This window comes from Lutra lutra, chromosome 14, assembly GCF_902655055.1.
Source record: "Lutra lutra chromosome 14, mLutLut1.2, whole genome shotgun sequence".
In the NCBI taxonomy this organism is placed as follows: domain Eukaryota; kingdom Metazoa; phylum Chordata; class Mammalia; order Carnivora; family Mustelidae; genus Lutra; species Lutra lutra.
Genome location: NC_062291.1, coordinates 22,934,279 through 22,947,883, shown reverse-complemented (window position 1 = coordinate 22,947,883; position 13,605 = coordinate 22,934,279). Strand labels below are relative to the sequence as shown.

General features: G+C 45.3%; 1 protein-coding gene across 1 annotated transcript in view; it reads left to right on the top strand.

Moving 5' to 3' along the window:
• CCDC6 (coiled-coil domain containing 6) overlaps window positions 1-13,605 on the top strand; it is a 105,584-nt gene that overhangs the window by 79,221 nt on the left and 12,758 nt on the right. Inside the window, exons 4-7 of the mRNA XM_047701566.1 lie at window positions 2,294-2,397; window positions 4,239-4,399; window positions 9,678-9,834; window positions 12,566-12,666. Of these exons, the coding sequence (XP_047557522.1) occupies window positions 2,294-2,397; window positions 4,239-4,399; window positions 9,678-9,834; window positions 12,566-12,666 (523 nt within the window). The remainder of the gene's footprint in view (window positions 1-2,293; window positions 2,398-4,238; window positions 4,400-9,677; window positions 9,835-12,565; window positions 12,667-13,605) is intronic.

Genomic DNA, 13,605 nt, shown 5'->3' with positions numbered 1-13,605 from the left:
AAGCCTCTGCCTTCGGCTCTGATCATGATCTCAGGGTACTGGGATCGAGCCCCTCATCGGGCTCTCTGTTCAGCAGGGGGTCTGCTCCCCCCCCACCCCCCAACCTCTGCTTGCCTCTCTGCCTACTTGGGATCTCTCTCTCTGTCAAATAAATAAAATCTTTAGAAAAATAAAAATAAATCCTTGGGGAAAAAATTGTGCATGTGATACATGATTCCCATGATAATGTGGTTAGAGTAAAACTTTTCAGTGTAGATTGAAAAAAATTCATTAAGACGTTCCAAATTCTGTAGTTGAGCACAGCGGTGAGGCTGAAGTTCTCACCAGGTTTTTTGGCCAACCATTTCTTTCCCACACCTCTACCCCCCACCCCAGTGTCTCAGTTCTCTTTAAATGGGAAAACGCTACAGGGAGAAAGAAGTGTGGTGGTGCTGGGAGCCATCTCTCAGCCACCCCCCACCTTTGGCTTTTTTGATGATAGGTTAGTATCTGCCCAGTGAGAAGATGGAGCTAGGAGGGGCTGTGAAGTCACATGAACCAGCTAGACTTTTATGCACTTAATTTTATCTACTGAAGTTTCTGTATTTATTTTGGGAACGTAGTAAGAACTCCTGGTCTGACGTTAATTAACTTGCAACGGGAAGGAGAGCTACTGAAGAGAAGAAAAGAATTTGGCAGTCCATTGGACTGATTTAATTATAAAGCAGGCTTTTAAATGAATATTACACAAGTCGGTGATACCCACTGGGCTGGGCGCTCGCAGAATAAGTAGTCAGAAGGGACTTGGGTTCGGAGTGCCTGTGTGGCTCCATTGAGTGTCCAACTCGAGCCCCAAGTTGGGCTCTGCAGTCAGTGTGGCATCCGCTTGTTCCTCTCCCCCTGCCCCGCCCCTTCACCTGCTGGCGCATGCGTTTCCAGGCTGTGTTTTCACTTGACCATGCGATGTGACCTTGGCTTATTGACTGATAATAAGGTCTGCTTTGGTTGCTTTAAAAGACTGCAGTTTATACATAGTGCTGGTCTCATCTTACTGTATATGCAGGGATTTTTTTTCTTTTTAAGATTGATTTATTTATCCTAGAGAAGAAGAAAGCAGGGGGTGTGGCAGATAGAGAGGGAGACAAGCAGACTCCCTGCCAAGCAGGGAGCTCAATGCAGGGCTTGATCCAAGGACCCTGGAGATCAGGACCTGAGCGGAAATCAAGAGATTGCCGCTTAACTGACTGAGCCACCCAGATGGCCCTGTACAGGGATCTTTAATCAGTGAGGAGCTTGCCTCTGTGACCTGCTAAGGCAATCTTTGTAGCTGTGCAATCAAAAATAATTTGTTGACTTGGTGATTGAAAAGGTGAGTTGCTATTCTAAGAGACAGTATAGGGGCAGTACCATAACCTTTCTTTTCTTAAAAAAAAAAAAAATTGTTAAAATTATTTAATATCTCAAACAGGTAGAGAAATATAAAGAATGATATAACACATTCCCTCTGCACATAGCTGTGAAATGGATCATTGCACTTTTTATCCTTCTTGCGAGCCCTTTCTTCATAGCTCTTTCACTCGCCACCAAAGTACAAAATCTATTTCATTTACTCTCTTGACCCCACTAAAATATATCTGTCATGAAGCCGAAAATTCTGACTTTGATTCCCTGATACACCCTTATTAGCCAGTGACTGGCATCGTTCATAGTATTTTCATATTGCCCAGTATTGATGGAGTAAATGAATTTTCCCATGTGTGCTCTTTTCATGAAGTAGAATGCATTTTGGGGCTTCCTTGCTGTTGTATACTTTCTCCCAAATCAGACCTCTCTTCCTTACCTCCTCAGAGGTAACTGGCATTGTGCAGCCGTTAATCAGTATAAAGAATTGTCTTCAGGTGTTGAGCTCTTTATATAAATGGTAATAAAACCTTTCTGGTTTAGCCCTGAACTACAATGCAGCACTGGGGTCAGGGGACAAACCTGGAGAAGTCCTGGTAAGAGTAGTAAGCTGAGCTCTCTCAACCCTCTCTGAGGAAGACTTTCCCTGTGCCTTGAGTGAATGCTGAAACAAGCCGTGTGGCTCGTGTACCAGACAGCAGGGAAGCGTTCACAGCAGAGAATGAACCTGTCTCGGTTCTCTCAACTAAAGGTTAAGAACTAGATGCACTTAATGTGACTGTGCCAGGAAATTGGCCATTTCTTTGCAGTTTTCTCCAAGTAAGGGGGTCCTCATGGTCCAATCAAAAAAAATCTCATTAACAAAAGTTTAAATGGCTTTCTATTCTCAGTAAAACTTTTTTCCTTCCTTTAGTTGAGACGAGAGAAGATTGACCTTGAAAATACTTTGGAACAAGAACAAGAAGCGCTAGTTAATCGTCTCTGGAAAAGGATGGACAAACTTGAAGCCGAAAAGCGGTTTGTTTAGTCTTGCTGTTCAGTGTGGGGCATGTGCACGGCAAGAGCGCTGCTCTGGGTGTGGTTGATGGAGAGAAAGGGGAGTTTTAATTCCTTGGGTGATGCACATTGTTTTAACTTGCCAAACCAAAAAAAAGTTGAAAGCCTCCTGAACTCTTCTCATGTTGCATCTTTCTATTTCTCTCTTCTAGTCCCAGTAAAATTTCCTTTCATTTGGGACAAAGTCTATGAAGACATTAGTCAAGGTGCTATTGGTTCCCCTTAAATTGTTCAGGAAAGATCGTTACAATTTCAGCATCTTACCTTATTGAACTGACTTCCCCCATTTTTTTCAAGTGCTTCGGTTGTGTATGGTGTACGGCTAATTATTACACATCTCTAGAATGTATTTCAACAGGAAGGCTGAGATTTTAATAGGAAAATTATCTATTGGCATGAAGACTTACTGTAAATACTTTTACATAGTTAAGGTTAGGAATCGTTGTGCTAAATGTGTGTACATGGGTGTTACATGTCATTCAACAGCAGACGTTTCTTGAACCACTTCGTGTCCTGATTTTTAAGTGCTGCATCCGTTGGGTGATGGAGCAGGACTTGAAGAATGGCAGGGTGTTCTGTATGTGGGATGTGTGTGGGGGTGTAGAAAGGGAGTTTTAAAAATGTTCCTTAATCTACTTCACTAGGATCTTTTGTTTGCTAACCAGAGTCCTTTTGCCATAAGTATTTGGTTTGGATGAACATCCGTAAGTTATTTTGAGTTCGTCTCTAAATTTGCAAAATACAGTCCTATCACAGGCTTTAAGAGAAGTGAAAATTAGAGCTGTATCTCTAGGGGAAATACTCAAGCTGATGTTGAATTGGGTGTGTTTTGCATTATTGTAGTGGTGCTAATAAATTGAATTATGAAAGGGTATTTAATACAGTAAATGCAGGACCATTATAATGTTTAACATGCCAGTTTTCTCAACAAGGGCAGGCCTAAAGGTAATTCACAATTTACAATTGGGCAAACTTAAAGGTAAAAGTTAAAAGCCAAACCAAACCAAGAGCCTAGCAGCTTATGAAAGGGGAGCCTAGAGGTCCATTGCCAATCTCTCTTCCTTTACAGAACACAGTTGGAAGTTTTATATGTGTAAGTGTCAAAGTATTGTGTTAAACAATACGATGTATCATTTGGTCAGTGAAAAGCTGTTGAATATTGACATTCCTTGTGCCTCAAACTAGTGATAATTGCTCGAGAAGGTGGGACCACCAATTATTAACCCAAGGATTGTGGCTTGGTTTTGTTCTTTATCTTTTCACCTGTACTATGAATAGAAGCAAAGGGCCGTCAGCCCAGTTTGCCCCAGTCTTAGGACTGGTTTTTTAGGAGGGAATTTTTGAAGTGGAGTCTGTGTGGTGTCTCCTTCCAAGGGGACCCTAGTAGTACGGAGTTCAGAAGCATTTACCAGAAAGCGTTGAGAGTGAAATTTCTTTAGTATCTCTGTTCCCACAAGCCGATGTGATGCATTGAGTCAGCAGATAATTCTGAGTGCCTAATGTATGCCAGGCATAATAATCAGAAGCAAATGCTGATGACTTTTTCACTAATGCATAATTATCAGCAATCATTTAAAAGAGAAAAAGGACGGTGGATCCTTCAGCTCTGCCCTTTGACCTTGACGTGGATACTAAGTAAGGGAGACCCAAAGTGGGTATAAAATGGCAGAGCCTGAGTTTGTCAACCCTGTGAATTCTGGTGACTCACAGGAGCTTGCCGTGGAAACAAACCCTCCAGCTAGTATGTTTTGTCTTTTAAGGGAAACTGTTTTTCATTGTTGGAATTTTTCTTTTCACGGAAGAATCCTGCAGGAGAAATTAGACCAGCCGGTCTCTGCTCCCCCGTCGCCTAGAGACATCTCCATGGAGATAGACTCTCCAGAAAACATGATGCGCCACATCAGGTTTTTAAAGAATGAAGTGGAAAGGCTGAAGAAGCAGCTGAGAGCCGCTCAGTTACAGCGTACGTAGCCCCTGGTTTCTCTCCTCGGTCGTCTGTGTGCACAGGCAACCCAATTACCAAGCACAGGCTTTTACCAGTATTGACCGTTGGATTTGCATAGGTCCGATCCATCCTGTAGTCCATTACCAATACATGCGTATAGAAACCCTTCTGTCCTGGAATGGATTATTTTTGAAAATATTGCAGTAGGACAGGCAGATAGTTTCGAGTACTTCTAGAAAATCAAATAATTGTGGGAGGGTCCAGAATCGGGGTACTATTTTTATGCTTCTCCCTGTGTTCACAAATGTACTTTGGGGGAACAAAGGCAGAGACCAGAGCGTGTATCATCCTTACTACTAAATTTTAGGATGAGCTAACATTTGTCGTACTTGAAGAATAAATGCTTTAAAAACGTATCCTTATTGTTTGGGAAAATGTCCAGTTGTTGAGTTGGAAATCAGGGGAACTAGATTTCTGAACACTTGATGAGGTCACCGTGCATTTGCTTGGGTCTTCCCCATTTCCGTGTGCAGGCTGCTCAGAGGCATTTGAACAGACAGTGCCAAGCTGGGTGTGCAGGGGAGGAGGGGCTCTCCCTCTCGCCCCTGACCCCAGCCGCCCATGTCTCGTGGTTAGACACTTTTTTATCTTTTCTTCCAGATACATGTATGTGTCTGGATAAACTTACTTTATACTAAAAGCAGCACAGCGAGCACACTCTTTTGTATTTATCTATTTTTACTTACTGTATCTTGCAAGTTTTTCCTTGCCAATACATGTAGAGAGCTCTCTGATTCCCTTTCTAAAAGGCTGGTTCATATTTGGTTCTGGGGATACGCCAGTCCCTTCTTACCACACAGCTTCACTTTCCATAGTGTCAGCCCAGTCGGGAGGCAGGTGACCCTCCTGCCTTACCCTCAGAAGAGCAGTAGAAGCCTGATGATATGTCACAATGCCTGTGTCATTCCCCTCACTTCATCTCACACAGACATCGTATCATGTTACATCATCACAAGCAGGGCAAGTACAGCCCGGTAGGATATTTTGAGAGTATTGGGGAGGAAGACCTTTCTCTGCCCTTCAAGGTTCTTGTAGCTGGACTACGAATCAAATTGAAATGAGACAGATTAACAGGAGAAAATCAAATCTAATAGCATATGTACGGGGACTCCACACAGATGTGGAAATTCCAAGGACAGTCAGGCACCGGGAAGCTAACCTGAGCGAAAGAGAGGGGTGGTGTGCTGACAGTACAAAGGGAGACAGACCCTTAGCAGGAAGGTGAGAGGAGATGCTTAGAAAACAAAGGTTGCCCTATTATGTGGATAAGTTTTGTAGATAAAGAAGAATCTGTAGGGGTAATTCTCTTCCTGATAAAGGCAGGCAGTTGTGGGGGAATAAAGAGCTTTTCTTGAATCTGATGGGTGTGGATTGCTTTACCTCAAAATACTGTTCCTGCCAAAGTGGCCCATCGTGGAGTGGCCTGCCCTGGGTCCCCCACAAGAGAGAATGGGACCACTTCATATAACATATAGTATCCTATATTGTTAAAATTGTCCTAGTTTATTATTACTTTGTTAACCTCTTCCTGTGCCTGATTTAAAAAATTAAACTTTGTCATAGTGTGTATATTTAGGAAAATACATAGTATATTCAGGGTTTGGGGTCATCCTTAGTTTTGGGCACCCACTGGGAGTCTTAGAAGGCATCGCCCATGGATGCTATATGTCCTGTGTCAATGGGCCCGTTCTGGTTGTCATGCTGCAACCACAGTGAACATCTGTGTCCCCACATTTGACACCCGAGCAAGAACACTTCAGGATAAACTCTAGAAGTGGAATTACAGAGTCCAGTGACTATGCATTTAAATTTTTGGTGATAGTTACCTTTCTGTTTCCTTCTCTAAAGTTCATTGTAAGTTCTAGTCTGGTAGTGCATCTGGTGGGTTGGTGACTCAGGATCATCCTTGGAACTGTAAGAAATGGTGTTCATTTGCTCTTGTTGCCATAATAAATGATCACAACCTTAGTTGCTTAAGGCAATTCTGAAGGTCTACAGTCCAGAATAGGTCTTGGTGGCCTAAAATCAAGGTGTCAGCAGGTCTGGTTTCTTATAAGAGGCCCTAAGGGAGACTGTTTCCTTGCTTTTTCTAGCGTTCAGAGGCTGCTTGCGAGTTTTGGCTCATAGCCCCTTCCCTGCCTGAGCAGCATTCCTGCCTGCACCCATGGGTGTACCTTTTCACTCTGACCCCCTGCCTCCTTCGTACGAAACGCTGGCCTAACATTTGTCCAGCCAGATAATCCAGGATAAGTTCCCATCTCAGGATCCTTAACTTAATCAAATCTGCAAAGTCCCTTTTGCCGCCTAAAGTAACATCGTCACGGGCCTCAGGAATTAGGATGTGGACATCTTTGGGGGGTCCATTATTCTGTCTAACCTCATAGTTTCTGGGCTCACGCTAGTAGAAACCAGCCCTCCATCTTTTTTTAATACAAGGAATTCTGATGTGTACCCTTGAGTTGAGAACCATGAAATACATTTTATGAAAACAAATCAGCAAGTTCTCAAATAATAGATATGTTAGGATATTTTTTGAGTTTTGGTTTGCTGGACAGACAGAGGTCTTTTGTGCCACCGGCTTACATTTTTCTTTCTTGTGCCCCAGGCAAAACCTTTAGAAGAAATTGAGGAAGAATTTTTCACTCCCTTTACTTTGTTCCTGTGGCAATATCTGGTATTTGAAGAGCCTGCCAATGCGGACAGAGGCATCCATAAGTGCCATTTTGATTTTGTGAGGGCAGAGAAGGCTGAATGGAAGGAGGGACATATGGCACGTGGCTGGCTCACAGCTGGTCTGGATTGGTTTAGAGGATGAGTTAGTGACCGAGGTCAGGTCCCCGGGCTACTGCTGGGTTCTTGGCTCTTCACCCTCCAGGTCTGCTGTATCAGAACTTGAACTTGTCTCCCTGCGGGTCTCAGCTCAGGGTGAACATAAGAATCCCTTGGGGACTGTTCAGTACAGCAGTGGAGAGGCTTCACCCACAGGGTTCTGATCTGTTTGTGGTGCATCCTGGGCACCAGCATTTTCTAACCGTAAACTTGAAAGGGGGTACAAAATGTACAGGCCACCTTTGGATCATAGGAGACCCAGCTGTTTGGAGTCTGTGAAGTCACCCTCTGTTGATGTCGTCTTTGACTGAGTGTTCCAAGATGGCTAAAGATGGTGGAAGCATCAGCTGTGGCCCCTTAAGTCTTAGGGAGCTAGCTCTGTGTGAGAGAAGGTGACAGGGTGACTCAATGGAGTAAATCCAGTCTTGAAGTCAGGTGTGGTGATGTGCCAGCAGAGGGCACCCAAGGCATACCATGGTGTCAGCAGCTGAGGCTGGTCTGTGCCACCCAGAGGTGATGGGCCTGGTGCCTTCTCTGTCCTCTGGCTTCTGGGTTAATTGCCCAGATGCCAGGAAAGTCCCCCAGCCATCACTCCTGCTGACTGATGTTCTTGTGTATAGATTATTGCTTAAGGATTCCCCTGCTGATATCCCCAGATGCTGAAGGGTTGCATCTGAGAGACAAAGACAGTGTTTCCTCTTAAACGATTATTCTTGAAGCCTCATAAATCCTCAGTTCTCTGAAGCTTTCCTATTTATGGAAAAGAAAGGCAGCTTGCTCCAACAGCCGCCCCTCTTGTTCTAGAAACAATAATACTCCAAGGGCCCAATCTAGTGCTTCCTGTAGAGCTAGTGAAAAATTCTGCCGGCTTGCATATTTGGGATGAAATAATTTAAATCGTTTATATTAAACGTGTACTTTGTAAATATTTTCCCAGCTTGCCTTCAATTAAAGAGACTTTTGCATCTGGATTAGACAGCAGGGTTTCTGGTTATATTGAAAACAACTGAGGGATTTAGTGTTTAGTGCACATAATAGTGTTTAATAACTTAGTGTTTTTGGCATTTTTAGTTGAATTTCTAAAGTAAGGATATTCAAGAGGTTTTATAGTTTCTGTAATGATGCTGTCTTGGAAATCACGGAATTCTTACCATCAAAAGTCATTATTTGCTAAAACACCAGACCTTCATAGAGGTGCTTAAAACAAACTAATTGGATAGATTTAGGAGTTGAAGTAGGGTCACTTTGTGGGAAAGAAATGATTAGGGTGGAACTCTCACTCCTCCTTCCTTCTTGAAAGAATTTGGAGTGGGCTAATAATACGGAGCAGGAACCTGTGGGACTCTCTCTTAAACATGATTGTGACCGCTCTTGAGTTCTTGAGTTCTATTTTTCAGAAAAGAGAAGTAGATGGAGAGTTTACTTTTCCCAAGTTCATTGGCTGAGAGAAGGGAAAAGGAAGGAAGCAAGAAGATGGGCTGATACTGAATTGTATATCGATATTTTGGTGACTTCACATATTCTGTCAGAGGTGGGGACAGGTTTTAACCATTCACTGGAATGGTGCTGGCAGGTACCCCACAGTCCGGCAGAGTCCCCTCAGGAGGGCAGGTCTGGTGAAAGCTCCAGGGAACTTGGCACAAGGAGATTCTAGAACCTCATGAAGATGGCAGCCCCACATTTCTGATTCCTGTAGAGTGAATCCAAGGGGCTCCACAGCTTCCAGTGTCTCATGCTGGGACTAATCAGCTCTGGGCTAGGAAACCAGTATTGTGGCTGTGTCCTTATCACACAGGGCAGTGCCTGAGGAACCTCAGAGAGGCTGGGCCTGGGTTAGGAAAATAGTCTCACAGACACTCCAGAAGTTCGACCTGACATGCTCACCTAGAGTTGTTTACTGCATCTGTTCCTATTTTCATAAACAGAATTCTGACTTACCAAGTGGGTTCTAGTGCAGCAGTCTTCGCCGGTGTGCTGGTGGGTGTGACGGGCTCCCTCTGTGTCTGGAGCTGAGGAGCAGCAGAGCTGGTGCCTCCCTGAGGGGAGCCCAGGGCTGAGTCGGGCCCCCTGGCTGGGCCCCCGCCTCTGTGGGCTCCAGCAGCGGGGAAAGCTCCGGGCGCTGCCACTCCACCATTTCCTCTTCCCCACGCTTCACTGTAGAAGGCACCCAAGTGGGCGTGAAGATACCTACCTAACCTCCCAGTGCCATGGCACTTCTTATATTTCTTGTACATGCAACTTGTTGGGGAACTGGCATGCGTGGGGTAGCCTTTAAGTCCGGATCCCCTCGCATGTGGGAGAGGGCCCGCGATTCTTTGTGGCACGGGAGCCTGACCGCAGTGTTCTTAGCTCAGGTGTGAGTGTGACCGCATGGAACACGGCTGAATGGAGAATTCTGGCCTTTCAGATTCTGAGAAAATGGCCCAGTACCTGGAGGAGGAGCGCCACATGCGGGAGGAGAATCTGCGGCTGCAGAGGAAGCTGCAGCGGGAGATGGAGCGGAGGGAAGCCCTGTGCCGGCAGCTCTCCGAGAGCGAGTCCAGCCTGGAAATGGATGACGAAAGGTGCGTGTGCGTCTTACGGGCCTCGTGAGGAAGCCAGACCAAACCAGGCTCCAGGGGTTCTCCCTTCACATCCGGTCAGATGTGGAAGGAGGTGGCTCCCACGCTTCTGCGTGGTGGTGACAGACACCGGCGCGTGAAAGCCGGGGCTGAGCCTGGGAAAGGGAGGAGAGGACCGTTTTCCTGAAACACAGAAAGACCGAGAAGTTGCCTTTCCAAAATTACGTGCTCGAGAGAGAAATGGGGGGTTACGTATAGAGAGACAGAGTTTCCTAGTTGTCTCCTCCTGCCCTGTGTCTGTTTAAAGGACGGGAGCATCTTACGCCCCAGATGTGGATGAGCAGGCTTCTGCGGCCTGAGGTAACGCACTGTGCTTGGGTTGAAGGATCAGCAGGAGGCAGGTGGGGGTTGCTGAAAGGCAGAGGCCTTGCCTTAACAACTTGGAAACTTCTGGGCCTTGTTGGAGCTACTTTAAAAAACTAAAACCAGTGAGTCCCCTGTCTCTGCTCAAGAGTCTGTGCCAAGCCCTCTCATTGTCCCACTGAGAAATGGGCTAAAGTAAGAGGGTCATCTGTGGTTGACTAGAGGAAACGGCCCCAGCATTTGTCTCATCCACAGTCTTTCCCCCCAACCCCCAACTCCCACAGACCCCTCGTACTTGGGAGTGAGGCAATTGTTAGAATCAGCAGCAAATCCAACTTGAAAAAACAAATTATTCAATCATCAGAGAAACCCAGCATTTGGGAAATTGGGCTTTCTCTGAACCAGATCATTTCTGCAGGGAAATTCTGTGTTCTGGATCAGGGTTGCCTTAGCCTTATGTGTTGGTGTCAGAGTGAGGGGTGAGACCGAGCCTCCTTGAGCGTTCCCTCCAACAGGACTGGGCAGTCTGTCTGAGAGCAGAGTCTGCAGATGACCATGATGAATCATCTTGACTGTCGACATCAAAACACATCAAAATCACTTCCTTTTTCTTTCCATGGATAGCTCCAGAGAGTTATTAACAAAGCTTTTGATCAACTTGCTTTAGATAGTGGTACTATCATTTTAAGAAAAACATGAGATTTTCTATAATGAAGGTCTATATTTTTATAATAAAAAACTTATAAAAACAGAATAATGGGTTATATTTAAAATATCTGTGTGCGTCCTCATTTGGAAAGATGATTCTTTCTCAAAAGTTTACATCATAAAACTGTTATTCTGACCTTGAGTTTCACTGATTTCTTTCTGACAGTGTTCCCTTCTCTCTGTAATCCTTGGCCTCTGACAGCCATTTGACTAAAAACATAAGCTTGAATACCAGATAACTATTTTATTAACCACCTTAAGACACGGAGCGGACCAGTTATTAACAGTACACAGTGCCCGTACTTGGTTTTGAAGGACGCACTCTGAGGGACAGTATCTTCCGACTGTGGTGAAAATACTGGAGCTACCTCAGGCTTCCAGACAGATAGATACATAGATATTTTCCAGAACTGGTATCGACTCCAGAAGATTTGCCTTATCTTTCATAGGTCACATTATCCCAGCTAGAGTACTGCTGCCCAACTGAGATTTCTCCTCTCCATGTTAGGAATGATGATGTCACCTTGGGGAGAAAGAAAATAGTTGGAAACTTAAGTTGTCTAAAATGTGTTTATTTCTTAAAGAGCAAGAGGTGGTCTTCGCTGCCTATGGGACGTGGGTAGAGTCAGTGCCTGGGGTCGCTGTGCTGGGCTGTTCAAGAGGGCAGGCAGAGGTTGCAGGTGGCTGTCTGGCTGACAGCTTTGTGGCAGGTTGGGGAGCCTGGTTTTCTGTGAGCCAAACGACCCAGCATGGAAGTAGCCGTGGTAACGTTCTTCTTGCAAACTGCCGGAGGACCTTTGGGGCTGTGATCTTCCCCGGGACAGAGCAGCCTGCACGCGCGGCGCTTCCTTTGGCTGCAAGGCCTATGGAGGGTAGCTGATGGGGGAAGTCTCTCGAGCAGAGATTTCTGCTTGTCAGCGTTCTGTGCTCGTTCACAGAGTGAAGGCTGACATTCCTGACCATCAGGCCTGAGGCTCCTCAGGTCTGGTGTGACTTCCACGTCCAGGAAGAAGTCCGAGCCAGCATGGCGTGGCCAAGTGCGACTCCCGTAGGTGTGGGGAGCTGGGTCTTTGACTGTTCTCGTGTGTGGCTGTTTGCTAAGCAAGGCTTACCTCGTAAATAATTGACTTCCAGTTTGCGGGAATACTGTGACCTTTAAGCTTTAATTTTTAATTTTTGGGATTTGTTTTTAATTCTTTAATTAATTTATTTTTTCCCATTACCTGTACACTTTAATTTGATGACATAAATCTTAGAGGGCTTGAGTGGGTTTGCGGCTCAAATAACAATTTAAATATAGCCATCAAAACATGGATGTGTCTAATCTTCGGCACAGTGGAGGTAGATTTCTACATAGCTGTCGTGTGATAAAGAAAAGCCCAGCCCTCTCTGTCATATGACACAGTTCTGTTAGGAGGCCTCCCCCTGGAGCTAGGACATTCCAGATTTCCCTAACCTGTACCCCTGGGGAGAGGGGCTTACCAAGCAGTGGAACTTTGTGACCCCGGAGTCTGCTTTATACTTGTCTCCTAGCTTATAGTATCACTCTCCAAATACCCTGGGGTTTGACCTTAAGATTTGAACCCCGAACATACCTCATAGGAGCTCCCTTAAGAGCTATTGAAATGCACACAATTCTGATACTTCCCCCCTTTCCTCTTAGGTATTTTAACGAGATGTCTGCCCAAGGATTAAGACCTCGCACTGTGTCCAGCCCGATCCCTTACACACCGTCTCCGAGTTCAAGCAGGCCCATATCACCCGGTGAGTACACGGTCTCAGTTTCCCTCTGAGTGATCTCTGGTACATTTAATAAGCCTCCCCAAATATGTTCCCTTTTAGCATATAAAAATCTTGTAAGCAGAGGAAGAACAGTCATGTGTTTTTCAGAAACATCAAAAACAAATCACCATCAAGCCTGAGTTTTAGCCTGAAATTTTTAGGCATAAATGTTACAGTGCCAGCTGGTGTTTTTAAATTTTTTGTTGTTGTTGAAAAGGAATTTAACTCCAAAGATTCTTTTTAAAAAAGACCGTCTTTGACTGATTTTAAGTTCCAGTGGATTGACAAAGCCTTGGACAGATGTCTAAGATGGATCGTAACCCATCTGCTGTGGGTTCTGTTATTATGTTTTACATACATCTTTTCATTTTTGCCGTCAGAATATTAACGTAGGCATCATCTTCCCCACTGAGGAAGCAGTGATTCAGAAGTTCAGTGACTCTGGTCACAGGTCCAGGAAGTGGCAAGGTGGACCGGTTATTGCTTCCCAGGCTTGGGTTCTTTGCAGCACAAGCTGCCCCCTGACATTCCTGGTTACTGGTGAGCAGGACTGGGGCCTAGTAGGCAGGCCCCGCAAGAAGGAGCTGGCCTCGCTTTTGGCTTTGCTCCTGCATCTGGCTTTGGTCTTCAAGCCTTTCCCTCAAAGGCGTGCTTGTCTTCATCTGACCCTGAAAGCTCCCTCCCCCTCAGGGTCTCTGGCTCAGAACCAGCGCAGCATGGGGCTTTCAGGCCAGGAGGGCAAGTAAATGATCCAGCAAGGAAGAAAGAGGAAGCAGGGGCTGGCGAGCAGAGTGGAGGGAGGAAAAGAAAAGGTAGCGAGCCAAAGGATCGCATCTTGTGACTGAAGGGACAAGCCTGAGTTTCTTGTGCTTGCTGGTAAACAGATTTTAAACAGAGCTGGCGAGAGAGGGAGAGTGAGTG